Source organism: Ammospiza nelsoni, chromosome 8 (assembly GCF_027579445.1).
Source record: "Ammospiza nelsoni isolate bAmmNel1 chromosome 8, bAmmNel1.pri, whole genome shotgun sequence".
Classification (NCBI taxonomy): domain Eukaryota; kingdom Metazoa; phylum Chordata; class Aves; order Passeriformes; family Passerellidae; genus Ammospiza; species Ammospiza nelsoni.
The window spans coordinates 141,952-169,377 of NC_080640.1; the positions used below are offsets into that span (position 1 = coordinate 141,952).

The window sequence follows — 27,426 nt, forward strand, 5'->3', positions numbered from 1 at the left end:
CTTTAAACCCCTCCCTGCAATTCCCAACTTTGCCCCCTCTCCACAGAGACATCACCCCCCCTCAGCAACCTTCCCTCACCTTCACTTCAGAGGAATGGGGTTCTTAAGCCATTTTCCTTGCTACTCACCAGCAAGCCCAGGCAGGGGAGCCTCAGTACCACTGCCCTGCTCTGGGGCCCACCCACTGCTGGGTGTCCGTGCACCTGGGGCTGACTGCACACACTGACCGTGGTCATGACAGCACCACGGCCCTCATGACCAGGCAAAACCCCCATCGTGGGCCTCTGCATTGCAACCCTCCGATGCCAATCTGACCTCTCCTGCCGTGCCACCTTCAGCGAACAAGTGCCATCCACACCTACCGAGGCATCTCACTTGCCTCACCCATGTCCAGCAGCCTACGGCATCTGCTCAGAGAGGAGATGCACCCTGCGCCCTATCGTGACGCCCCTGTGACTGGAGAAAGGGGTGCAGCAGCACCAGATCCCAAGCACGGTGCGTCCACCAGCCATGCCAGGACAGCAGCGGAGGGCAGCTGGCAGGAAAGGAACAGCGCCCTGGTGGGGCAGGAGCACCCCGGGACCCCCCAGGTGAGAGCGGGATGTCCTGCAGCCATAGGGGAGCTCTGGCTGCCAGCCGTGTGGCCGGGCTGCAGGGCACCATCACAAGTGTTCATGCAAGGGGAGAGCTTCATTCTGGTCAAGCCATGATCAAAATGCTGTTTATATAAACTGAAGAAAAATAAACCTTTGATACAAATAAGTAACAAAATTAATGTAGCATACAATGATGTTTTTTATCTACAATAGCCAACAATACAAAGAATTAGATATAAAAGGTTTTTTGGTCAAAAGTTTACTATACATTTGGAACATCTGTCCCCCTATCTCAAGACTGATCAAATACAAAGAAATTAAGCATAAAGCTTTCCGGCCCTCAAGAGAGGCCATGATCCTAAGACTGAAGAAAAAAACCTTCAAAACCAAAACTACTGAGTCTGTTCTCCAGAACAGATACTTGAATAAAACAAAACTCAGAAAAAAAAATTAAGCTCCACCACCAAACATATTTGCTACAGAGAGCACTGTGATAAAAAAGGAATGTAGTTGATACTGAAACCCTTATGTTACCTATATGATTTAAAAAATCTGTCTTTGGGAGAAGTGAGGTCAGTTTGCAGATACTGTCTAAAGAAAGTGAAAGGGGTGGGAGGGAGAGAATTCTCATTGATGGGATAATTTTGTATTCATTGCACTGCAAAATGACCAAGGACAATGTTTCTGACGATGAAAAACAAACTCCTTCACCGTCACAGATTATCCTGAAGCCTGAATAACTTCAGGAAATAATTATATCCTGTGTTTTCTCCCCAGTGTTTTCAGTTGGCATTTCTCTGAGGGAGAGGGAGGCTTTCATGAAGATACTTCATGCTCCCATGCTCTGAGAAGTCAGAAACAACATGATTGTCCCCCCTCAGCAACCACTTCGTTGTTAAGAGTCCTTCAATTCCCACTGGTCCACGTGCATGGATACGCGAAGTACTAATTCCCACTTCAGCACCTGCAGGAAACACCCAAAATAAAGGTAGTTAATCCTCTGACGATGTCCACTTCATACTAAATGTTTTTGTACCTCAAAGTAGAAAAATCTGCCTGCCTTTCAGGGAACTGCCATTTTCTCTCTGCTCCTCTCCAAATACCAGTTCCATTTCCCCAACAGAGAAGCTTGAGGAGATTAACTATAAATTATAATGCTACTATAAATTGCAATTAATGCAATTATAAATTGTAATGCTTATTCTTCTGGCTACTACAGTTACTTTCAGAAAGAAAGATGCAACAGAGAGAGAGAGGTATCTCCTACATTGCTCTTACACTGATCTAAGGCATAATCCTTCAAACAAGAAAAAAAGCTAAACTAGTAAGGATTATGATCTTGCGTCCTTTTTTATCACATTGAGGAGATATTGGAAGACCTTAACTGGAACTTTTCAGTCAAATGGAACACTGTTCCAGCTAACACAGTAATAGCGTGTAGTAGAAACTTCTGATTTTCTACTTCTTCAAGGAATGTTTCCTTTATCTTCTGCAATTCACAGAAGCTGCACGTGGTTATTTAATCAGTTGATACTCAGTTTAGTTCCTACCCTTCATTCCTTAACACAGCAGGACTCACACACTGGACAGCACCTCAATCTGCCCAGCAGGACTGAAGCACAGCATTCTTTACAGCATCATTAGAAGGAGAAACAAAAGGAAAGCTGTTCAGCAGTTTCACAGCCTGTATTGAATTGTTCTATCACTATACGCATGCAGCATACTTTATTGCAATTGAATAGAGCTTCAAAGGATCCAAAATATCTTTGTGTGGATGAAATTTCTAGGCTTCAACGTTTTGTACAGTACCTTTCCTGAAAACCTTTTATTAGACAGTAAGATAAGAGACTAATCCTATCTTTCAAGAGTCATACTGTCACATTGTTGACACACCACAAAATTCTGCAGTCACAACCCTACAATATCTCCCCTCTTACCAAGTCCAAACCTATAGCCATCAGAGAATCGGGTACTGGCATTCCAGAAAACACAAGCGCTGTCCACATGCTGGAGGAAGAACTCTGCTGTTTTCTCTGGAAAAGAGGCAGAGAAAAATTAAATCCATTACATATAGAATGATCGTGTATGCCAATAAACACTGCATAAAACAGTGAACATACATAACAATACAACTTTCACGTGTGACCTTATCAGACAGTACTTAAACAGCCTGGGCTAAGCCACGCTCATTTTTACCTTCCTCCCAGTACAGTTATCAATTAGACACAATTGTAAGTCTTAGAATAAGCTCACAAAGATTAGAAGCAAGCAAAAAGATGTCTAATTCTAACTCCAGTTTAGTTAAAGAGAGGTTTAGTTGCATGACCAAGGAGAAAGAACAGCTGCCCTGAACAGCATTCTGAGACAGTTAAGCTACAGTCAGCTCTCCATTAGTCTCAAACATGGAATTGTTCCAAATACTGAGAAATCCTAAACTCAATTGCTATTGCGAGTACTATTTGAGAACTACTAAGCAGAAATGCCACACATAAGTAACTTGGAGGTCAGTAGCCCTTAGCAACAAGACAGACATTCAAGAGCAACTCTATTTCCAATATAAATCACTAGCTCACCAGGTCCTGTGGCAGTAGTTATGGTATCGAATGCATGCCTTTTAGTGACAAGCATTTAAGCTCAGCAAGAAGTATAGAAACATAAGCCTACTTGACTCACACTGGCCAGCCACAGATCAACATGACCTTAACAGCAGCTGATTCACAGAAGTTCTGGGCTCGGTTTGGTTGGAGAGTCAACCTTTGTCTTGGCACAGCTCTAGTAAGGTTTTGAACTGGCACAGACCCAAGAGACGAACTACTACAATGTATGTAGTTAGTTCCACTAACACCAGGAATTAGCAATCAAACCAAAACAGCAGCTTAAAGAAGGAGCCAGGTCACTAACCATTCTCTGTGATAATAACATCTGTATGGGAACTTCCATACTTGTGGATATGTTCAACAGCCTCTTGAACGCTGTCCACCACCTCAATGCAGCACTCCAGGTCCCCATATTCTATGCGCAGAGATTTCACTTCTGAAGGACTGAATGTCAAGTAAGATGCAAACTTCGGGCCAGCATGAATCTTCACCTGCAACACCAGAAGCATTTTGTTTGTGGCTACTGACCAAACCAGAGCCTTTCAGGTGAAAGTGTAGCTTCTTGTACTCAATATGGGATGGATAGCAGTCCCTGTGGTGTTTTGTTTTGGACTTCTGACTAAACCAGTGTTAAAAACACACCGATGTTTTGGCTGTTGCTGAACAGGGCTTGCACAACATCAAGGTTCTCTCTTCCTCCCTGTTCCAACTCTGTGCCCCTGGTGTGAAGACTGGGAGTGTGCGGGAATTTGGGAGGGGATACAGCCAAGAGCTGACCAGAACTGACCAAAGGGGTGTTCCATGCTGTATAATGTCATGTACTGCAATACAAACTGAGGGGAGGGGGTTTTTGAAGAAGGTAGGCATTGCCCAAGAGACTGGATGGGCATTGTTTTTTAGTGGCAGACAGCAAGTAATTAGCTTTGCCTTGTGGGTATTGCTGGTGGGTTTTTAGTTTTGTTTCAGGGTTTACTTTTTTGTTGGGTTATTTCCTCCTCTTTGTCCCCTTTCTTCTTCCTCTTTCCTTCACTTATTAAGCTATCTTTCAACCTACAAGCTTCCTTGGTTTTGTTCTAATTTTCTCCTCCTGTCCCACTTGGAGCAGGGGAGAGCAAGCAGGCAGCTGGATGATGCTTAGTCACTGAGTGCAATTAATCCACAACATGCATGCAGTGTAAGAGAAATACACCTACACTTTGGGAAACTTGGCACATAGGTGAATTAGTTACGAGGTACAACAAATTACATGCTAGGTTGGCTACCTACCATGACAAACTCTAATCAGGACTCATTTGAAATTACTTAAAGCAATTGCATCACTCAGTCACCAGGCAGAAAAGGCCAGTACAGCACTGCTAGGAAAACAGCTAAAATACCAGCCTTTGTTTTAAGACAGCGACTGCAATGCAGAGAATAACGAAAGGAATGCTTCCAAGTTTGCACCTACAGAAATCTTAAGATCTTGAATTACTTTTGTCCTTTTACTTTATTAATTGATACCAGCCATCTCTGAAGCACATCTAAGACACAAAGGAGTTACTGGGTCCAAAACCAAAAAACCTCACACAGATATTTTTCATTTGTTATAAAGAAAATTTTAACACATTATCAACCTCTGCCAAAACACCTAGACAATGAGAGATAATTTAGAACAGATACAGCACAGAAATTCCATGCAGATGAATTTCCATTCAAACAGGAAATTTTAACAAGAGAAGCATAAATGGGAAATAAGGCATAAGTCTACTAAACATGAAGGCTTTTAAGACAATATCTGTAAACCAGCATTTTTTTGTGCAATTATGAATTACTTTAATTGCATAATCCTGCCCAATATTTGCATATTTCTTGTTGTCAGGTTAGATTAGACAGGTAATATCTTCCCCACTGTATAAGGAGATCGGTTAGGGTTGGTGGTGGAAATGCACTGGTACACATATTCCTCCCATCCAAAATACAAACATCTACCTTGCATTCTACCCTTCCCAAGAAACAACTCATCTAGACATTAAAGAGCCCCAAACATTGAGAATTTGCTCCTTGACTACTTACCAGCTTCTTTTAGTATAACCCTTTTAACAGCATCAAAACATATGACTTCTCTATCCTCCATTAATCACTGCCTGTGCACTGTATTTGTCAGATATACAGTACTGTTTGAAAACCCTTGATTTATGTGCAATTCATACTACTTCATGGATACTTCTTCCTGATGCATCTCTGCTATCATTAGTGAAAAAACATTGCTTGTGTCTAGACAACTAATTAGTATGCTGACCTTTCGATATCTTTTGACATACCAGGAGGGAAAATGGGTGGAAACAAAGGGCATCCAAGAGGAAAATTTAAAAAAAACACACGTATGAAGTAAATTCAGAAAGGATGAAAACAGAAGGGAATTCACTTGGGTAAGAAGCTAAATTAATAGATTCAGGAAGACAAGGCTTTGCATCTGACTAAATTTGAAAAGGTAGAGCATGTTTATGCTTTTATGGCAGAAGATTACTTTTGCTATATACAAGGAAGTATATAACAAAGGTATCCCAGTAATCACCTGCAGCTGTACTGAATAAGCTACTTTCAGATCATTTCTACAGAAACACTTGATGCTGTCTGGAGAACCAAAGTTCATTGACATGAACAAAGACACATGTGGGTAACTAAAATGTTGTGCCATGGAAACAGGGCTACAATAGCCAGACCAAATGCTTCTAAAGTTTTAGAAAACAAACAGACAAAAAAACACAAAACAAAACACAGATATGAGTGACTAACCTGTTCTACTCTCAACATGTCTATGATCTGATCAAACAACGGGGTTCTCAGCAAGTCTCGATGAATTAAGAGAGTTTCCAGAGCATTACAGGCAGCAGGATATTCACACTTTGAGTCTCTGACTGAGGTTTAAGAGTACATCATTAGTTACATAGCATTTACAACAAAGATTTTTGGATAGTATATAAATTATAAATTATCATAACTACATTGCATACTCCAAAGTTCAATTACACCCATGAGATTCAAGTCACCCTCCCATAGCTTACTTATTCGTGTGACCTTCTCAACACTGGCATCCGTGTCAACATACACATGACAGATCCCTTCACTGTGACCCATCACTGGGATTCCCTTAGCTGCTTTCTGGATATTTCTGACTAGCTGTGATGAACCACGTGGAATGATGAGATCTATCAGCTTATCCAAACGGCAGAGATCTTCTACTTCCTCTCTTGTGTTCACCTGTAGGAGTTGCAATACAAAGAGCTTACAGTTTTACCTCTCAGGTTTTGCCCACACTTTTTATACAAACCATAGCAAACAAATAACTGATTTAACTCTAGGCACTTACCAGTTGCACTGCATCTCTGACTCCATGAATAGAGAGTGCTTCTTGTGTCAGATGATGAAGGATTTGATTGCTATGTGCTGCCTCTTTCCCTCCTTTAAGTAGTAAACCATTTCCACTGGCTATGGCCAAAGCAGACACCTGTCAAAGGAGTTTATTATTGGGAAAAAAACCCCAACTTCAAATGTATTGGGGTTCTTTTGTCAGAATAACACCTACAAAATAAAACCATGTTTTTTTGTTCAGTTGATTTATTAAATATTAATCTAGTTTTCCTTTCATGGCAGCACATTTAACTCCAGAAATTAAATACGCTAATTTCAAGAACAAACTTGAGTTTTCAGGGTGCTATTGCGATGGAGAGACTACAGTGAACAAGTCAGAAGAAACTGCGGACATAGGGCTTCATATGAATTGCACGGCTGTGTGGGCAATTACCCCAAGGAGAATAACTTTAGCTGCAAGAACTCTTGTCTCTAACCATTCCAGCAGAGAGTGGTAAATAAGCTCTTCCTATGAACAGGAAAAACATTTTCATCATGCTGTCTAAAACAGGAGTCATAAGCAGACAACACTTGCTCTAAGCAAAAATAATAAAAAAATTGAGACAATAGGCCCAGCATCATCTTTGCTTCCATGTTTATCACCAGAAGAAACCGACAGATATTGCTGTCCTCCTGTTGAAGGTGTTAGATTTCACCCATTTAAGTCCAGCGACGCAAGAGGGTTTTGCTCCTTTCCACCTTGGAGTACATCCCATGCAAAAAGCTCTTTTCAAAACTTATTTTACTTTTGTATTCTTTTTTGTATTCCTCATTCCAACTTTACTATGGCCTCACAATTTGTCCACCTACTTAAAAAAAGTTTAAAAGTATGCACTCCTTTGGAAAACAAAATCACCTCCTCTCCAGAGGTGAGTTTATTCTCTTTAGAATAAACAAACTCAGTATTTTAAGTTATTTTGCTGTATTACTGTCTTCTGGGAAAGTATCATTATCATCACCTGTATGTATCATTATCATCACCTGTATATATATATTCACCAAACATACACTCATTAAAGTATCTATTGTATATTGTTGAGATGCTGATGTCAAAATTAGCCAGGCTCTCATCTAATAAGAAGTTAGCTTGGTGGCACACTTCAGATCCTGATTCATAAAATAACCAGCCAGATACATCTTTCCCCTTCTAGTATCAAATAGGTAATAATAATCAAAATGCTTGATAATCTACCTCATTTGAAAAGAATATTGAAAACAAGAAACACATTAGAAAAACACACTGAAGTGTAACCGTCTGGGAAGTCTGCCTTACATAACCATCATGCGTCTTTTTAACTTATATAATTAGACATCAAAAAGCCATCTGATTGTATTTCAAAAGTACTTTCTATCTGGCCCTCCAGATCACTATCACAAAAGGAAACTAAACAAATAAGCTTATTTAAGTAAAGAGGCATAAGATTAAAATAAAGGTTTTGACCTGGTTTGAAAAAATGAAAAGAAAAAAATACCAAGAATTAAGACACAAAAATTTTTGTGATTAAAAGTAGAACACCAGGTAAGGGGGTTTCAAAATGGTTCAGTCTCAAAGACTAGTAGAACATGATTACACTTCAGAACAACAACTGGATTTGGTGGAATCTATGCAATACAGTCTCTGAGGGATGCTTGCAATTTCACCCTGTAAGTTTTAGAGGCAAACATGCTGTTTGTATATGTTCACTTGAAGCTTATTAAATCTTAACCCAAACAAGCATGAGATGCAGTAGTAGACTAAGAGGAGAGACTGCTCCTCTCAATCAGAGACCCTCCTACTATCAGATACAGGATGGGACAAAAATCATGCAATTCAAATGCAGAGTTATCAAAGATTATCCTCTGAAGTTGCATCAGGAAGCCTAATGTGAGTATGAGGACAGGAGGTTAGCAAGAAGCAAAGCAACTACCAAGACAAGCTATCCCAAGTCTGTAAAACAAAGCAGGGGAAGGGAGGGCAGGGCAGGGAAGCCAGCAGCAGTCAGTCCAGTGTAAGTTTTAAGATACAACAAAGAGAAAGAGGAAGGCATCACCTATGCAAGGCAGGAGACCTGGGCTGAAGCCCAGGAAGACAGACACAAATGTTCCAGTATGTTCAACAAGGTAACATACTGGTTATTTGTAACAGTGCTGGTAGTCAAGGAAGACTAGTGCCTTTTTGTTTCATAGGAACTTTTCTTACCGCATACTCCTTTTCACTGTAAGCAGGGACTATTCACAAAAATCTGGCATGAAGTACGAAGCTGTCCACTCATTGAGCCTCACATCCTCAAAGTGGCTGTACCCATCATTTTCTACTCAAACACCTGCTCATTAGAAAACTCCTCAATCAAGCTTCCTAGATACCTAATGTTAATTGTAGGAAGAAATGTTGCTAATTGGGTTTTTTTTTGTTTGTTTGTTTTCATTTTAAAATCTACTTCAGTTGCTCAGTAAAGTAGTCGGGAGTTAGAAAGTAAGACCAAGGTTGCCTCTGCAACATTAGTTAAGCACCCGTATTTTCATGCATTTTTAACAGGACTTACTTATCGCAACACTTCCACACAGTGCTGCAGAGGAAAGCATTTGCCCTTAACATAACTGCCTTATTCCTGGTATAAGACAAATGATTAACTGAACACTGCAGAAGCAAGTCCTGAAAACACCTCTACATAAAAAACAGTGATGCCAAAAAAATCAATTGTAGAAGAATCCAAGCAAGAGTCCTTTGAAACAATACTTTTTGTAGTCTCTTGTTTGCTTGCCAAAAGCAATACTCAACAATGTAATCTACCTAGCTTACAAACCTGTGGAAGACAGTCAGGACGAGATTCGAAGATGACGAGAAGGACACCAATTGGCACTGTAACCTGCTCCAAATCCAGGTCTTTTGCTATTCGAGTTCGTCTAATTACACGGCCGACACTGTCCTGCGAGGATGCTGCAATCTGACGCAGACCAATAGCCAAGCTGTTTAGCTTTGACGTAGACAGACTTAGGCGTTTCAACAAAGGGAGGGCTAATCTTCCTAAAAGAAAGAAAAAGTTGTGCTGAAGATAGACTGGTCTTCCTAGGCTCAAGCAGAAATTACTTAAATGAGTGCTGAACCTAAGGAAATATTTCCCACACCCTAGCAAGTAATCTACCTGAGATTAAAAACGCATAGCAGCAAGTCTAGTAGTCACAATAAAACCCCTCAAATAGGATGACTACCTCACACACCACATTTTCAATTAATGAGGTTTAAGTGCTTGGTACATGAAGCAACCACACAAACTACCAACATCCAGAAAGATAAGGTTTGTCCTATTTCATGTACTGAATGCATGACTGAATTTCCTACAAACTTCTACCCTTGCAGTATTTCTGGAAGGTCTAGGCAGTAATTGCATCCTTCTGTTTTACAAACAGAAACATCAAAGCACAGACACATAGCATTTCTGTGCAGACTGGGCAAGAACAACTTGAATTTTCTAGTCTGAACACATTCAAACAGTAAGTTAACCCAGCAAATGTCCCCTCAAATACTCTGGTCAGTGGTGCCTTCCACATAGTGGAATTCATGATGTGTCCTTTTCATATACTTGTTATGCCACCAAGTACGCATCTCAATCCCAGCTTCTCAATGAATGTATCAGACTAACACAGAAGAGGGGGTTTCATCTGAGGCGCCTAAAGAGAACCTTCTTCAATCAGAAGGGGACAACTGATGCTTTGGCAAGCATCAATTTAAGTGTAGAGATGATAGCCTTCCCTTCAGGAACCAAACATCACATTAACCAGCCCAGAAGATACTCACTTTGTTCATGACAGTTACAGAGATATTTGTTCCATTTTTAAAAAAAATTTTTAAAATACACTACTTGGTGTTTTACACTGCCTCAGTATCTTCTCTGATGAAGGCATCTGTTTTACGAATGAAGGAGGCTGCGGCTGTTTACACTGCCAAGTTCTCAAAGTCCTGGGTTCAATAATCTGTGTCAGCAATACTGCCCAATCCCAGGTGACAGAAGATTCTAGTTCTGCTCATTTGTCTTGAAGCCCAGAGAGGTCCAAGATGACAGTATTACTATGGAAGGCTTGAAGCAATACCTTTATTTTCAGCCTCCTCTAAGTCCTTCTTGTTTGCCAAGAGAATTTCTTCCCTCTGGTCCGTTAGTAAGTCAGCAAGACGATAAATAATCTCTGCTCTCTGAAAGAGAAAACATTTTCTAAACTGACTCCTTACTCAAAGTCCATGCTGTTTGACACCTAGTTCCTATAGTCCATTTATGCTGACCACATCCTCTCACTATCTTAACCTTCCTCATACTTGGGCAGCTGATTTTTCCAGCATCACACTGAAAAAGAAGACCAAACACTGCTTCAGCCTTTACCTTGCTCTTTATTATCTTGCTTTCCTTTCCCAGTCTTCTTCACCAAACTCACATGTTCTCCCTTTAAGACTACCTTGTACCACATCATACTCACCTAGCTGCAGAGTATTAATTGTCTACAGCTCCACTTTTGTATACATGTTGTATGCTAAACTCAGGTGTGAATGGAGCAAGTTATTCCAGCCAATTCTTCAGCAGCTTGAATCACAATTCACTTCTGTTTGTTACTTGATGCTATCAAAATTTTTAAAAACCCCACATGAAAGCTCATATTACTTCACAACCCCAAGGAACATGATCTTTGCTTTTATCATCTTTAAGCAGGCTACAATACAAACAATGAATATGACACAGAAATAACAGATTCTTGTCCCAAGAGGTTCATTTATGTTATAAGCCTATGTTGTAAAACTTGCCACACATGCACATTATTAACAATTTGGTCATATCGTTCTGTCACCTGCTCAGGCTGTAGAGCCGCCAAGGTCCTGCCACCAGCTCGAGCCATTTCAGCCTGCTGTTCCACAGTAGGGCCTGCAAAAAAACCCCAAAAATATTGTATGCAGACAAAGTAACAGCACAGGCAGAATTGAGCGCTAGCCCATTTGTCTTCCAATTCTTTATTAGAGCATATTTAGAGCATGAAACAGCTTTTAACAGACAAATTCAAGAAAAATGTTGTATTCTAATACAGAAAAGTCTGTACCTGACACAAAAATACTGTTATGGTCCCTACATAAACAATCATCACAAAGATTCTGTCTCTGTGTAACAGCAAGTGTGCAGCATGGATCAAAAAGGCTCGATAAAGGCCAAAAGAACAACAGGATACCTAAGTCACTAGGGCATAGTAGGCTACTGAAAGAAAAGAGGCAAACTTTGATAAGTTTAAGTATCCAGCTGAGGAATGTATGCATGGGAACACACAAACAATAATGGAAACCAAAACCCTAGTAACAGCTTACAGACAAATTGCTTTCCCTGCCTTTGCATGTATGCATTTTAGAAGCAAGGTGCGGAAAATAGATTGTGCTTCTGTTTCAAGTCACCGTGTTCAGGCTGCATTTCTGCAAAGAATTCTCAAGTAGCTTGTGAAAAATCTGCCATTTTCAACTCTCTTGAAATAGCCTGTAAATCAGGTATCTTGAACCCAACTTCCATTTAAGAAGAGTCCCGTGGAAACTGCCAGAGTAGAAATTATAGAGAGGTATAGAGGGAAGTGTAAGAAAAGAACGTGTGGACATGAGAATAATTGGACTAATTTAAGACATCTTAACCCAGCTTCTTGAAGTGATTACAAAATATGGCATTTTTTATTATTCTTGGAGAAAAATTATGTATGAAAGCAGATATACTTGACTTTTTAAAGTTACTTGAATTTCCAAAGTGTGGCTTTTGGAAGATAGAAGACAAAGAGATGACCGGAATAAAGACCACAACAGTCCACAGGGACAGACTTTTGCTACTTACAATATTTGTGACTCAGAACGGGACCACAAGATTAGAATCTTTACTGCTGATACCAGCTTATTATAGTGAGGCTAACCAAAAAGGTACTTGAGCATAACGACACCAAGTGCGTTCAAAGGATGATCTGACATATTTATACAAGAAATCCATTAAGGATTCCTATACACAAAGAAATTCACTTGGCTAAAAGTGAAAGTCAAAAGTACCACCCCAGTATCTATTCTGCTAAGGTGAAGGATCTTTGGTCTGATTTTATCACACAGTTCCAGCAATGCAGTGACAGGAAAACACTCCTACCTACCATACTAGAAGACTGAGTCATAAAAGAAATTAATGATAAAAAATAAACCTAAACACTACCTTAGTTAAGTAGCACATTCTATATCCATATTCTCAGAGTGAAATCATGGATACTTGATGATAACTCTTAAGACTAAAAAAGGCAAAACTTCTACTCTACTCACTGAATTCTTCAAATGCAAGTCTGATGTACCACTTTATCAGCTGGAGGGAAGAAGAGCAGAGAATTCAGCAGTTTCTACCCCTACTTCAGAAAATATCTTTCAAAATCCATTTTGCAAACAGAGAGTGGTTTTCTAGTTATTGCACAGCTCTAGACAAATTTTAACTCTAATTTTTCAGGAAATCTCCACAACTTCAAAGTACACATTAACTCTGTACTCACCTGCAGGTTTTACCTCTGAAAAAAAGGTTCCTACTTTTTTCCCTTCTACAATATCTGTGATGACATGACCTGAGATCTTTGGGTGAGTTCCATTTGCAATCACTACTGAAGTGCCTCCTTGCAGGGCCCACAGAGCTGCTTTCACCTACAGGAAAGGACAGAGCCAGTTGCAAGAGATCCACTGGTTATTTCAATCACCGCTCTCAACAAGAGTTCTTGGTCCATTCTGATGGCCAGATTGATCACTTATGCTTTCAAAGAGCATTCAACACACTTTGGGAATCTCTGAACTTCAGTGCTGGAATACTGATATTTGCTTAATCCTTCTACAGTATGCTAAGTTTGCATAATTATTAGCTCATTAGTAAGGGTCCTTTGAAATCCCTGTGTACTGACTGGTCCTAAGATTAGCCTCTTTGCACATTTTTGAGCAGAATATTATTTCTCTCAAATCCCAGATGCTATCTGCTGAAGAGGTACTGCCAGTGATTTCCTTCATTTATTTTCCCAGTCAAGTATTTGCCAATATGGGCAATATTATCCACTACTTATATTTAACTATGTGTCATTTATTTAATTGCAAAAGCTTCTCTGCTTACTCACTTCTATGCTTTCCTAATACGATTCTAAAATTTGGTATTACAGTCCACAGTCACTATGAGACACAAATGTAAGATAGGCCTATTCCATCAAACTCAGCTACCAAAAGATCATCAGCCACTTCATTATTGCTCAAATTTCACACTAAAAAACAAGATTTGTTCTTTGAGCCACTGTTTTCTATTATTGATGCTACAGTTTTCCAAAAATGTCTCCTACATTCTCAACTGTAGTAAATTTTTGTTACAACATCTGCATCAAGATTTGCCTCTATGTGACTCAAAAGACACCAAGTAACTTTTACAGATTAGTACTTCCACAATAAAGTACTCTCTAACCTTGGCAGCTTTACCTTCAATACCTGGAATTATCTGAACTATCCTACAAGCCAGATAAAAGAAAGTCATTCCTGAATAAGCTTTGTACATTCCATAGTTACAAATGCCTCCTCTTTTTGACACCTTCCAGCCCATGCTCTGATACCTAAGCGTTCAGAAAAGGGAATAATCAACAACATAACTGGTGAAGAATTTTACTTTGGTCTTTTCCTGCTTAGTCAAGATCTGCTTTGGTTTTTACAGACAACTTTGAGATACGTCCCAGGGAAACCTGCAGCAATTAATACTACAGCAGTGCATATCTCAGCCTCATGAGAGACATATGCTGCAGTCAAACACACCCATGTTTATCTACTCACAGCAATGAATACTGAGACCACTTGACTGTACACAGGACTAAAACCCATTAGCCCTCCCACCTCTACTAATCTTGCGCTCAAAAACTGAAGTACCTTGGTCTCCACCAATATATCCTTCAGAAGCAAACAGTACATTGTACAAACTCAGAAAGGAGAGGGAGGTACCATATCACATTTAAGAGACAGAGATTCCCAAAGTCTTTGAATTATCACACATGAAAGAATTGAGACGGACTCTAAACCACAAAAATACAGATCCAAATGTCACCTTTTAAAATCTACTTGAGTGTAATTCTTTACTTGCTCTTTTCAATTCACACTGACCTACAAGAAAAGCAAAAGGAATCCACATACCATTTCAGGGTACTCAAAAAATAGTTGAGGCTGGAAAGGATCCCTGGAAATCATATAGTCCAACTGCCTGCTCACAGCAGGGTCAACTAGAGCAAGCATCATCCAGCCAGGTTTTGAACATCTCCAAATAGAGAATCCACAAGTTCTCTTGGCAACCTGCTCCAGTGCTTCAGCAACCTCATTGTAAAATTCTCACATTTCAGTTTATTCACTTGTATTTCATTCTGAGCCCATGGCCTCTTGTCTGTTCCCTGGATACCACCAAGAAGAATCTTGTTCTGCCTTCCGTAAACTCTTCCCTCAGTTACTTCTAGCCAAACCTTCTCTTTTCCAGTGTAAACCATCCTAGCTCTCAGCCTCTCTTAGTGTGACAGTGCTCCAATTCTTTAATCATAATTATGTCTCTCTGCTGGTTTCACTGTAGCATGCCATGCCCTTCCTGTACTGCAGTATCTAGAACCACACACAACTCTACAGATGTGGTTTCACTAGTGCTGAGTAGATGAAAGTAATAATTTTCCTCGACCTGCTGGCTGTGTTCTTTTCCATACAACCCTGGTTAGCTTGCTTTGCCCAAAGGCCATATTGCTGGTGTACATCCCATGTGGGGTCTACCAGGATCCCTATGCCCTTTTCACTGAACCTGCAGTGAAAGGCAGTCAGTTCTCCAGCTCATACCAGTGTCCCTAGGCATAAGACTCAGCATTTCCTTTTATTGAATCCTAAGGTTCCTGCCTGCCCATTCCTGCAACCTGCCAAGATCCATCTGAAGCACAAGATCCATCCAGCAGCACAAAGCACAGCCATCTCATGTAGCTCCCTCTCCTTCCCAATTGTGAAGTAATTATTCCATATTTCTACCTTGGCTTCCATGCCACCCATTCCCACTCGGGATTTGGTTCCAAACGTTACGGACTGCTGATCTCCTGGGTAGAATATGTCAATAAGCTTTGCGTCATCAGACCCTGGAGGGCTGTCAAAGAGTCCTGAAATAAATCATACAAATCAGTTATATACCTTCATGTGGAAAGCTCACCCATGAAAAAAGGAAAAAAAGAGAAAACAACAAAAGCAACCAACATGAGGATAAAAAGCTGTGTTCTGCTTTATAGGACTGAAAACTTCCACTGAATCCTTCTTGTCATGGGACTCAAAGCATAAAATTCTTAACTGGCAGACCCAAAAGGTATAGGTTTATTGAAGACCTAAAAATAAGAAGCCAAAAGCCCATATGCTGAATAGCAGCAAGCAAGCTGGAAGGTAATGACATTTGGTTGAGGTTTGAGACAGTTTGCAGCTTTCAGATGTTCAAAATCGGGCCTTACACACACCTCAACTGAACTTACAAACCCTAAACCGAACTGGCAAAGAATAGTCCTCCTCATCAAACACTCAGACAATATTCTTGAAAGGTGGATTGCACAGTGAGAAAACAAGCAATTCAGAAACACGTAAAAAGGATAACTATTCAATTCTACTAAGAAGAAACACAACAATACAGAGACATGCTCTTATTAGCATTTTTTAAAATCAAGTAATTTAATGTCACTACGCTTGGAATTGAATGACACTTTGATTTACCCAACATATTAAACTTCAGCTCTACCACTACACTTCCCAGAAATGCTATGTGCACAAATATTGCCACAACAAACTAGAGAGCACACGTGCAGTCTGTCTGTGTGCATCCTTGATAGCATGGGAAGTAGAGGACATCTCTCCATAAACAAGCTGTCACATTGAATTAATAAGCTTGGAGGAGAGGTGGGCTGGTTTGGGTTTTTTTTACAAACTCTTTTGACTATTTCTGAGTTCTAAGACAGTCATTTTGACCAGGATCAACCAGCTAGAACAGAATTAACCAGCTAGACTAGAATGAAACCCAGCTGCATCTGCTAAAAGAAACAGTGCTTATGGAAAGACACCTCTTTCCTCCTCAGGGCCACATGCATGTGCTGAAGGCCAGGATCTACTGAAAGAAATCCATCTGGAGAAGATGAAAAGAATATGTGACTTAAGGTGACCTGGACTGCATTGACCTGAAACTGTACCCATTACCTGCATCTCTCTAGAACAGGAAGTTCAACATCCATAGGTGACAGGCTTATGTCACAACACCGCAGCTCAGAAGACTAGAGCAGTGTAAGTCAAAAGTAAGAGAGACAGAAAAAGCTAGCAAGACCCAGGTACCTGGAAAACAATGACCACGACTTGCTATACACTGATAATTCACTGACAGAACCTGCTGTCAGAAGAAAAAAACTATTGTAGAATAGTATTTGGTTTATACTCCTGATTCAAGACACATAGCTTTTATCCTGCATACTATTCCTGACTATCATACAACTCTGAGAAGCTATCAGAAGTACCATAGTACATGTGGTACTCTGGGATCTGGAACAGGTCTCAGGTTCACATGCATTCTCACCCACTCAGATTCAACAGTGTGTCAGTCAGTGTTTGGTTTGCAACGTACTACAATAACTCCTTAAGGCCTTTACCCAATGTTGATGCCACAGCATCAACACTGGGTATAGGCCTTAAGGAGTTATTGTAGTACATTGCAATTGTCCTTGAAAAACAGATGAACTGAAGAGATAAGTAAAACTGGAAAAGAGGTTGGTTTGACAATCTGACGCGTTTCACTAAAATCAGAAATAAAAGAAATTACTCACTAACCTTCCACATCTGAAAGTACAATCAGGAGATCGGTTTTCATTTCCACAGCCAGTCGTGCTGCCAGACTGTCATTATCCTTCACACTAATTACCTGCAATACACATGCATATCAGAAGCAGTGAATAGTGTGAGGAACTAAGAAATATTTGGTGCCAACATAAAAAAGCAATTTACCTCAGTACTAACAAGTCCTTCTGTGCTACTTTTTTCACACCCACTGGAAACTTCAAAGGTGATTTTTGTGTGAAAGTACATATGCTTCAGTAAAGTGGTATCCAAATGAGAAGCAGTGTCATCAGTACTTCCATTTCTCCACCTTGGTGCCCAGTGACAGGGCAAGAGGCCCTGTCTAACTGACAACTGTTTTACTAAAAACTAACTGACGCTGTTTTAAGAAGGAGTGCTGAAGAGGCATGCTTGCTTTTGGTAAAGCAGACAATATTTGCCGTGGTTTCACCCCACAACACTGTATCATGCCAAATACAGAGAGTCTTCCAGCACTCTCTGTCCACATACTAATTCTGTATCTTTGTTTCTCTGCTGCAGACTTCAGAGTCCCCTGTTATGGCATTAGTCAAGTACACATCAGTGCTGCACCATCTGCAAGCAGGACCCCCCTCCATTGCAATACTTTACCCACATTTACCCCCTGCAGATCACTGTTTGGCTCTGGAGGTGGAACAACTGCATCGTTAGTGTTAATTATAGGGACAATATTCATCCTTAAAAGCTCATGTAATGTTCCATTTAAGTTGCGACGCTTCTGCTCATCGTGGAAATCCAGATTGGTGACTAAAATCTAAGAGGAAAAAAGAAACTATTTAGCCTACCACCTTTCCTGTAAGAACATCATATAAACCTATGTATTTACATGTCATAACAGAGCAGTCATGCCTTTTGGGTCACTACAGAAACATACAGAAACAAAAGCCCCACATTTAAAAGATATAGAATAAAAGTGAGAAATATTCTTTCCACAATATGAGCTGAAGCTGAATTCCACTGAAGTCTGTAATAGCCTATCTCAAGCTGGTAGGTCACACGTTCCAAGAATGAACTTGGAAAACAAGATTGAACATAGATGCTCATGATAACTACTAAGGCCGTGGACAATTCAACAGATTGCTCAAGGTGCTGCCTTTCCAGTTTTTCCTCCCTTTTTAATACTCCTACTTGTAGCGAGCAGAAGGGGTGCTCTATATCAAAACTTCCACTCACTAGAACTCACTTGCTCTTCTGAAATAATCTTGCCTCCTGCATGTAGATAGCACCGCTTTCTTTTGGTTGTTTTTTGTTTTAAGACAAAAAACACCCTCAATGTCTGCTCTGGAGAGATTTATTTTTTGTTTTTACTCTGTCGTTGGACATTTGAGAACTAAGCAAACAACTCCACCACTCAAATGTTCAATAGCACTTGGAATCAATGTGTATGCTAAGCTTTTTGGCATGGGCAATGAATTATTTTATATCAAAGGAATGATGGTTATCTACAGATTTGAACAAGATTACAATCCAGCATGACCTATCATGATTTTTAGCTATGTTATAAACAATTTGGACATATTGGCTCTACCATATTACAGTAAGGAGTTCCTCCAAGAAAACATCATACTAGGCTCCTAAATTTGTTAGAAGTGTCTAAACAAATAAGGCCTTACAGTTAAAGCAATTCTGCATTTTCAGAGTATCTAAGATACGCAAAGCCTGTTTAAGAGTAATTCAAGTGATACAAGAGTAATTCAACTTGCAGCCTTCAGTATAAGACCCAGGCCAGGGATACATCATCCATAAGTCGGAAAGGTTCCAAGAGGAGATGGACAGCAAGATCTGAAGTGTGGATATGTACTTCTGTCAGCTTTACAGAAGGCATTGCAGTTTAGCCACTTGTAGTTTTTAAACCCTCCCTTTGGACCATCAACTTCAGGTTTTGTGAAGAGATCTTAACAGATCCTCCCTGCCTATAAAAGAGCAGGACACACCTGAACTCCAAAAAGAAAAAGCATATTCATTTTGTCTTAATAATAGATAACTCAGTTTCCAAAATATTTAGCAAGGCACTCTTGTATACTACCATTTATGTGACAACAATAAGGTCCAAAAGCATCAAGTCAATCTAGGAAAGAAGGAGTGCCTTACTTGAGCTGCACAGATGCTGTACTGTGTAAACATGGCCTCATACAGAGCCATTAATCCACTCTGCCCAGCTGCTGCACAGGCTCGGGCCTCCAAGACCGGAATAGCCTACAAAGACAAAGAGCAGCTGTTGAACAGGCAGTACCCAACAGTCAGGGAAAAGCAGGAGTGCCACCAGCCTCTCACCATATCTTTTAGCTGACTCTGGCCTGAATGAAGTGCTTGTCTCACACTCTGAGAAAGCAGTATCTCATGACGCAACCGCTGCTTTCCAAAAGCTACGGCCCCACTGGTGACAATCATCATCTCTCGGCCCTGATTTTGCAGCATTGAGACCTGTAAGTACAGGAAATAAGAAACAGTGCCTGGCATATGATCAGTGAGAGCAAAACAGTCCTGGCTACTATAACCTTGTGCTCACCAATTCCTGCTGACACAAGGATTTTGATTTCTCTATGGATGTGCAAAGCAAGGCAATCGCCCTTCATGATACTTCTACACACTTTCCCAGCCACTTGGAAGCTATGCCAAGGATTGCATGCAATCTATAACTTCTTACAAACCTTCTTTTCACAAGACCAGCTTTTGTGACAGAAAAATACTTGAATCCCTCCATTCCCAAAGCTACCATTATACAGTAACTGAATTCTAGAAGTGAAGAGGCCAACTTCCAATAGTAAAGCTTTTGATTACTTCCTCCTTACATTTATCAGACCAGATTCCTTTCAAAGCCCCAAAGCTAAATATCTTACATGAGTTACATGTATTAACTTAACTTTACTTCCCAGAAAGGACATGTTCAGTGCTCACCAAGATAATCCTTTCATTTTGGAGAAGAAATACACAAATTGATCCCATCAGTTTTTCCTACAAGTAATGAGGTTTCAGGCTTTTCTTTGGAGGAACTCTGCTAATGCTCAGGTGATCAAGAAGGGTTGACTCATTTTGCAGAGTTCACATCCTTCAGTGCCACCTTCCCACTACAGACAACTAGTGCCCCATGTCTTACTTATTGCACAAAATTATCACTGTGCAAATTTCTCCCTCTATACTGGGTTTGGCCAAGATGGAGTTAACGTTCTTTACAGGGGTCTGTATGATACTGTGTTTCAGATTTCAGTTCTAAAACAGTTTTGGTAACATTCCAATGTTTTGCCTATTGCTAAATAGTGCTTGCACAGCATCAAAGCCTCATCTTTCCTCCATGAGGAGCAGCATTAGCACCGTCATCAAGGCTTTCCTTGTTCCACTATGTTCGATCCCAGCAGGTAAGGTAGCAGCTGGACACAAAGTTCAGACAGGACACATTTGAGACAGCTAACTTACACTGGCCAAAGGGACTCCTCACATCATATAATGTCACACACAGTAATAGAGTTGCAGAACAGCAAGATGCAGGAGGTTATCTTCCAAGGTGGCCATGACTCAAGAACTAGCAGGGCATTGGTCTGCTTGTGTGAGGCAGCGATTGCTATCACAGATTTCTTTTCCCCTCTCCTTGACTTATTAAATCTTTATTTCAACCCATGAGTTTTCTTACTTTTGCTATTCCTGTTTTCTTTCCAATCCCACTGGTGGTGGGAACAGGTGAGGGGAGCAAACAAGAATCTGTGTGGATGCTTAGCTGATAGTCAGGATCAACCCACCACACCTTCAAAAAACAATTTACTGAGTTACATGGTCTATAGTACTGCAGCATAAGGGGTTGAAAAGGGAAAGGCTAACACATTGTTTTAAAGAGTATCAATATTTTATGATGGTTTACTACAATCTCCTGTAGCATCCAACAATCACTGAATACCTGAAGTAAACACAAACGCTCGGAATTACCTGCTCTACAATAGAAGCCAGCCTCCCAAGGGCCAAGCCACACTCATCCCCTCGAGTAACAACAGCACTACCCAGCTTTACTACAATCCGTTTTGCATGCTTCAGCTCACTGCGGTGAGCAAACGATTTTCCATGTGCACGGCTGAGTGGCACGGTGATAAATGGAATGTTGCTCCAACAACGGATGGATTCATTCCTTAATCTTTGGCAAGGGAGATCTGTGGACAGAGAAAGAAATAAAAAAAACCAAACCAGTTTTAAGTGTTTCACTGAGACTTTTGACCCTTCACAATAAACTTCCCTGTAACTGAGAATGAGAAGGTAGCCTTTAATTCACTGAAACAAAGTGAGAAACAGGAGTATCAGAGCAGCATTAACCATTCCTAAGGTATAGAAGGCAATATCCCATGCAACACAGAGCTCTGACTCTGGGAATCTAGAAGACCAAACTAAAAGACACTGTAAAAGAGCCTATATAGCTCACATCTCAAGGACTAGTTTTAAAAACAATCTACTTTGCCTTGCCTCATTAGATAACAGCTTCAGAGAGTTTTCCTGTCTGAAGTAGCATAGAAAGCCTGATTTTTAGAAAAGAAACATAGCTTTTACAAAATCTCTAAGCCAGGTATTTTTGCACATTGCTCAACTAGCGAAAATGAAGGGGCATGACAGATATATGAATTCCAAGTCCCATGGTGACATGGTGTCGTTCAAGCCCTTGAACAGGCCTCTTGAAGATGTGTTTGTGCTCCAAGCCTGTCAATGCTCAGGAGGCATTTGGACAATGCCCAGAGTGTGCTTTAGCTTTGGGCAGTCCTGAGGCATCAGGCTGTGGGACTAGCTGACCACTCTAAGTGTCTTACAACTAACTATTCTATTCTAGTCAATCCTAATTAATGTATCATCTGAAGATGAAGAGGCATCTTTACAAGTCAGTGAACATTACACTCTACTATTTAGTACTGCTATTTCGCATTTGCCTAACCTACACAGTATAATCAGAAAGGACTTCCAGTTCTCTTGGCTTCAGGGTTTAGAAGGTTCCAAGAAGGTAGCTGTTGAGAGCTAACTAGTATCTGAAAAGAAACCCTTTACTTTTTCAAAGAAAAATAAAGGAAAAGACCACAGCTCTAGAACAAGCAGAGAATTCAATTTATCCTCACTAAAGTCCTAATCATTACTCTTGTTCTACGGCCACATAAATCTACATAAGTCTTTTAGTCATTTTACACTGTACTGAGGTGTGAAATTGTCTCCCATGTTACACATGTAAAACATTTATGGAGATGCAAGTCCATTAATTTGCTCCACATGCAATTAGGAAGGAACTGACATAGCCATCCAGTCCAGGTTTTGGACAAGTAGGCTTAAAGGGATTCCAGTTTTTATATCCCATACCTGTCAACAGTTTCACTTCCTTAATAAAGGGACACACATGAAACATACTTCAGTACTGCAGATCCTTCACTGTGTAGCCTGCACAAGGCTTGCTTCTCAGGAGTAAAGAAGCAGAATTTCAAAACACACAAGTGGAACAGAACAGGAAAAAATGTGGAGAACAAACAGAAAACAGTGGAGAACAAAAAAAAATCCCTGTCATAAATGATGACTCCAGCTTTAGACCACAACTGATGAAGTGACAGGAGTCGCTCCACTGCTGGATACTACCAATACTTGGGAACAAACTCCTCATAGGTAGCACTGTGAAAATTACTGACTTCAGAAAATGAGGAATACTTAGAAATGTTACAAATACAGAAGTCAACAGAGCTGTAGCTCATAAATAAAAAGTTTAGAAGTTTCAAGATTTTAATATCCAATTCATATAGTTATTAATAAAGGAAAACTATTAGCAGATAGACCAGTGGGAAATAATTCTTGCATGCAATGGTAAACAGCTACTCTCTTGATCTAATAGAGTTTATCTATCCTTACCTTCCATATTTCAGACCATTAATCAAGTAGACATTTAATGGTTCTCTTAAATGAGGTTTTCAGGGAAGAACTATTAACAGGGCACCTATGTATTTAAACTATATAAAACCTGCATGCACTTTCCACTTGAATTTAATACAAGTAAATTTGAGTTTTGTCCTTTGCTTTACTCAAGACAACTGAAAATGCAGGAGCAGACACAATCAGATCTTGTTTTCCAGGAATGTATGAGGTTGAAATAAGGAACTTATACAGCAGCATTACTTTTACAACATTTTTTCCTTGAAATGTACGTCAGAATGAAAAATACACAGACATCCAGCTGAATATTACTGAGTTAAGGGAGAAAGTAACATTGAGAAAGTAGAGCTTCAACTACAGCTCACTTCAGAGATTGTAAGTTTTCAATGATGTTAATGAGGTGGTTTTCCTTCCAGCATAGGAAAGAGCAGAGGCATGCCCAGACACATACTGACCAACGTTTTAGGAATGTGTGCTTTCTCTCATACATACATAAACGAGAAATGGCTGCGGTGACATGTGGCGGTGAGACAAAGCACCATCCAGGGGAACGGACAAGCGGGCTCAGAGCAGCTCGACACAACATTTTGAGATGCCTTCTGCAAATCAAGGATATCTGCAAGTTAAAACGAAGGGAGGATGATTAAATAACAATGACTTTTCATCTATATTTCTCTCCTCGCCCCCTCCCTCAGTCCAACTCCTCTTTTCCTGTACCATCTTAATACAATTTCCTTGTGACAACTCTCCATTTTGCAGAATTTGCACACAGACTATGACATAGAAGAACTGAAGGCCCCTCCTCCTTACTTGCTGCCAGATCTTTATTAAAGGTAAAGAATAAAGCATGGCTCCCTGAGAAGGGAAACCACTATTAGTGAATGTACCTACAATGGATAAAAGTAATATTTTTATCATGGAGAAGCCTGGAAGAAAAAGATAGAAGTAGAGAGGTTCTATCATATAGACTTCTCTGTACACCTCACAACAGAGCATCTTACTAGATTTTTCATGAATCTCAGCCCTATTCAATACAGGAAATATGCTCATTCACTTTTCCCTGAGCACTATCAAATTACTTATCCATGATTACAAGTAAAGACACAAATTTCCAAGCACTTGGCATCAGTTTCCCTTGACTGAACCTTTAAACACTCAGAATTCTTCTAACTCTGAAGTTCACTAGAGTAAGTACACAGCAACCAAGGGATATACAATTACCCATCTCTTATGACAGGTCAAGTTCAAGTAATGCATCCAGTTTCACCATGGAAACAAATGAGATTAAGAAGAACCCAGTTCTCCCAGACAGACAGTATTTAAACCACAAAACCTCCCCTTCCCCTTTTACAAAATTTTCCTTCCTTTCATTGCTTTCAATCCATTTTCCAGCAACATTGAAATAAAGTAAAAAAACTGCACAAACTGTGATACAGAGGAAGCATTGAAAAGAGGACCCTTGAAGAGGCCTCATTACTCTGCATCAGGGTACTATTATCCCTCATTAAAATCCTTACCAAAATATACACATCTACATTAGACAAGGCAGCCACCAGCACATAATGCTCCTCCTGTTTTGTCTAGTAAAGCTTACATTGCATGGCACTCTAGTAATATTAATCTGCAATGTCCTTCACAGTTCTGTATTTCCAGGATGAGGCAGACAAAGGATTCTGAGCAGATCATGCAATGCTGTCACAAAGTTCTCTTCTCGTAACAGGGTAAGCTTAAAGCAGGGGACCAGTAGTACCTAGACAAAGGTTTCCCCCTCTGAACCCTCACCAGGCACCTCATGCACCTGCCTCAAGGGCTGCACAATTCCCACTATTCATGTTTCAACCTTCCACCTTGAAGCTCACCTTGACCTCTTCTGTTAGACATTGTCTTCTCTGGGGGGTCTTAGCTGGGTCTCAGAGATCCAGCACTCCTGACACGAGCTGGCAAACAGCAGGTTCTTTAGCCAGACCCCTTTCCACAACAAACGCCCTGAGCGGAACTGCCCAGTCCCCTTCAGCTCCCTCTGCAGACTATGCCCCTTAAAGGACAGAAACACCTGAAGTTTCACCTCCAGACACCTCCTCTTACCTCTCCAGTCAGACTTTCAGCTCCAGCTACAGTAATAACCTCCTGGCATTCGCTGTCACAGAATACAGACCCACACTGGCCCGATCAAACTGTGCCATCTCCTTTGCTGCTCCTGCTGATCTGCTGAGAACCACTACACAGCCTCACTACAGGCTGCTTGCAACTAAGAGCAACCTTGTCCTTCTGGAAGGCTGTCTCCCGTCTGCTGGAGACACCTTTGCTAAAAGCAGGCAGACAATGAAGAGTGAGGAGCGTCAGTGTGGATCTTTTGAAGGAAAAAGATTATAAAATATAGCATGTTTTTGAAAGCGGGTTGTGAGACAAGGTAAGGACAGCAAGTTAGCAAGAAAACAGAGTTTAAAACAGCAGCAAGTATCAGTATGTGAAATGGAAATGGATGGTGCCTGAAACCACAGACAGAACGCAGTTTAGGGTATGTAACTACAACCTTTCTTTCAGGCTAACAAACTCCTTCTGTCCTTTCATTCAGTCAAGGATTTAAAGTTAATTTTAATCCTCATTTTCCATTCCACTCACATTTCCACCACTTCCACAGCTGGAAGGGTTCCAAGATTCAGTGACAAAAAAAAAAAAAGGTGTAGAATTAAAAACATTTTTTTGAAAAATAAAACTTTCCTGCCTTACTTGGAGGAAGCAATAAAAAAAAGCAAAATGCATTATTCAGGTATTCCCCCTAGCATCAGCTTAAATTTTTTTTTCCACTACCAGAAGAACCTAATTCTTCCAAACTAGTCTCCAAATGTGACCTTTAAAAATATAATTTTCCTACTACCTTTTTAAATAATGAAAGTTATCCTTGTATTATTGCTCAGAGAAAGCAATACCATGACCTACTTCTCGTGTACTTATTATCATAAAAACAGCTGTTAAGTAGCAAAGTACATTTAGATGCTGTTCCAGATCAGTGTAAAGAGACTTAGTTACCCTCCAAAGCAACCAGCGATCTCAAATTCTAAAATTTGTGTCTTGAAAACCAGAGTCTGTAACACTGCTCGTTCAGTCTGTTGGCTGCAGAGCCATAGCATGTCCACAATTACTTTTAGTAAATTGACTAAACTAAATAAGCTGTTTTCACAGATTTAGATATAAAGGCAAATATCTGAGCATTAAAACATCCCGCAAGTGAAAAAATCTGGAAGTTAAACTCTGATCGATAGAACTATTTTGCGAAACACTTGAGCACAGAAATAGAGATAAAACAAGTTCAAAGGAAATGCACACAATTTCTATGAAGTCTTTCCCACAACACAAATTTTAAGTCTTCGGTAACATACAGAAGCTTTTATTATTTAAACCGCTTCATTACCTTACGAACTGCAAGGGGGGGGAAAAAACCAAATCTGAAGCTCTCCCTGCAAACTTTAACCCTAGAAACATTCCCAGAGAGAAGCCAGTTCAGAAGAACTGACTAAAATAAATGAAAATTTCAAATAAATGGTATTTAGAGCAGCTTGCATATAGGTTCACCGGGTTCTGCAGATGGCAAACGCGCAGAGAAGCGGCATTCAGAGCAGCAAGCACCATGCGATTCCTTTCTCTCAAGAACGCACCCCAGCAGTGCAGCGCGGTCACGGCAGTATTGCTTGGCGCGGCAGAGCAGCACCTTGTCCTGGCCTGGGAACCCTTCCGAGCGCTTCACAGGCAGTACCCGCAGGAGCCTGGCGTTAGTTCGCTCCGCCAGATCCAGCCTGTAATGAGCTGCGCAGCACAGGAGGGGCTGTACGGCGCCGGGGCAGGGCCGGGCCATGGGCGCCCCCCTGAGGAGGCAGCGGCGGCCCGGGGCTCTCCCCGGCGCTCTCCCCGGCGCTCTCCCCGGCGCTCTCCCCGGCGCTCTCCCCGGCGCTCTCCCCGGCGCTCTCCCCGGCGCTCTCCCCGGCGCTCTCCCCGGCGCTCTCCCCGGCGCTCTCCCCGGCGCTCTCCCCGGCGCTCTCCCCGGCGCTCTCCCCGGCGCTCTCCCCGGCGCTCTCCCCGGCGCTCTCCC

At 40.8% G+C, this 27,426-nt stretch overlaps 1 protein-coding gene across 8 annotated transcripts in view; it reads right to left on the reverse strand.

The window, feature by feature from the left end:
- Positions 1–693: 693 nt before the first annotated feature.
- ALDH18A1 (aldehyde dehydrogenase 18 family member A1) overlaps positions 694–27,426 on the reverse strand; it is a 32,552-nt gene continuing 5,819 nt past the window's right edge. For 4 of the 8 annotated variants that reach the window (XM_059476671.1, XM_059476673.1, XM_059476668.1 and 1 more), the window contains exons 2-18: positions 23,832–23,955; positions 21,384–21,601; positions 19,740–19,889; positions 19,557–19,661; positions 18,061–18,219; positions 17,421–17,511; positions 15,603–15,727; positions 13,091–13,235; positions 11,396–11,469; positions 10,652–10,751; positions 9,367–9,587; positions 6,543–6,680; positions 6,238–6,433; positions 5,969–6,090; positions 3,498–3,684; positions 2,534–2,629; positions 694–1,560 (exon numbers count right to left, since the gene is read on the reverse strand). In XM_059476671.1, the coding sequence (XP_059332654.1) occupies positions 1,379–1,560; positions 2,534–2,629; positions 3,498–3,684; positions 5,969–6,090; positions 6,238–6,433; positions 6,543–6,680; positions 9,367–9,587; positions 10,652–10,751; positions 11,396–11,469; positions 13,091–13,235; positions 15,603–15,727; positions 17,421–17,511; positions 18,061–18,219; positions 19,557–19,661; positions 19,740–19,889; positions 21,384–21,601; positions 23,832–23,925 (2,403 nt within the window). In that variant the 5' untranslated portion in view covers positions 23,926–23,955 and the 3' untranslated portion in view covers positions 694–1,378. Of the gene's footprint in view, positions 1,561–2,533; positions 2,630–3,497; positions 3,685–5,968; positions 6,091–6,237; positions 6,434–6,542; positions 6,681–9,366; positions 9,588–10,651; positions 10,752–11,395; positions 11,470–13,090; positions 13,236–15,602; positions 15,728–17,420; positions 17,512–18,060; positions 18,220–19,556; positions 19,662–19,739; positions 19,890–21,383; positions 21,602–23,831; positions 23,956–24,056; positions 24,069–26,995; positions 27,158–27,426 lie in introns of those variants that run through there. The other 4 variants (XM_059476672.1, XM_059476670.1, XM_059476674.1 and 1 more) reach the window with 4 other exon arrangements.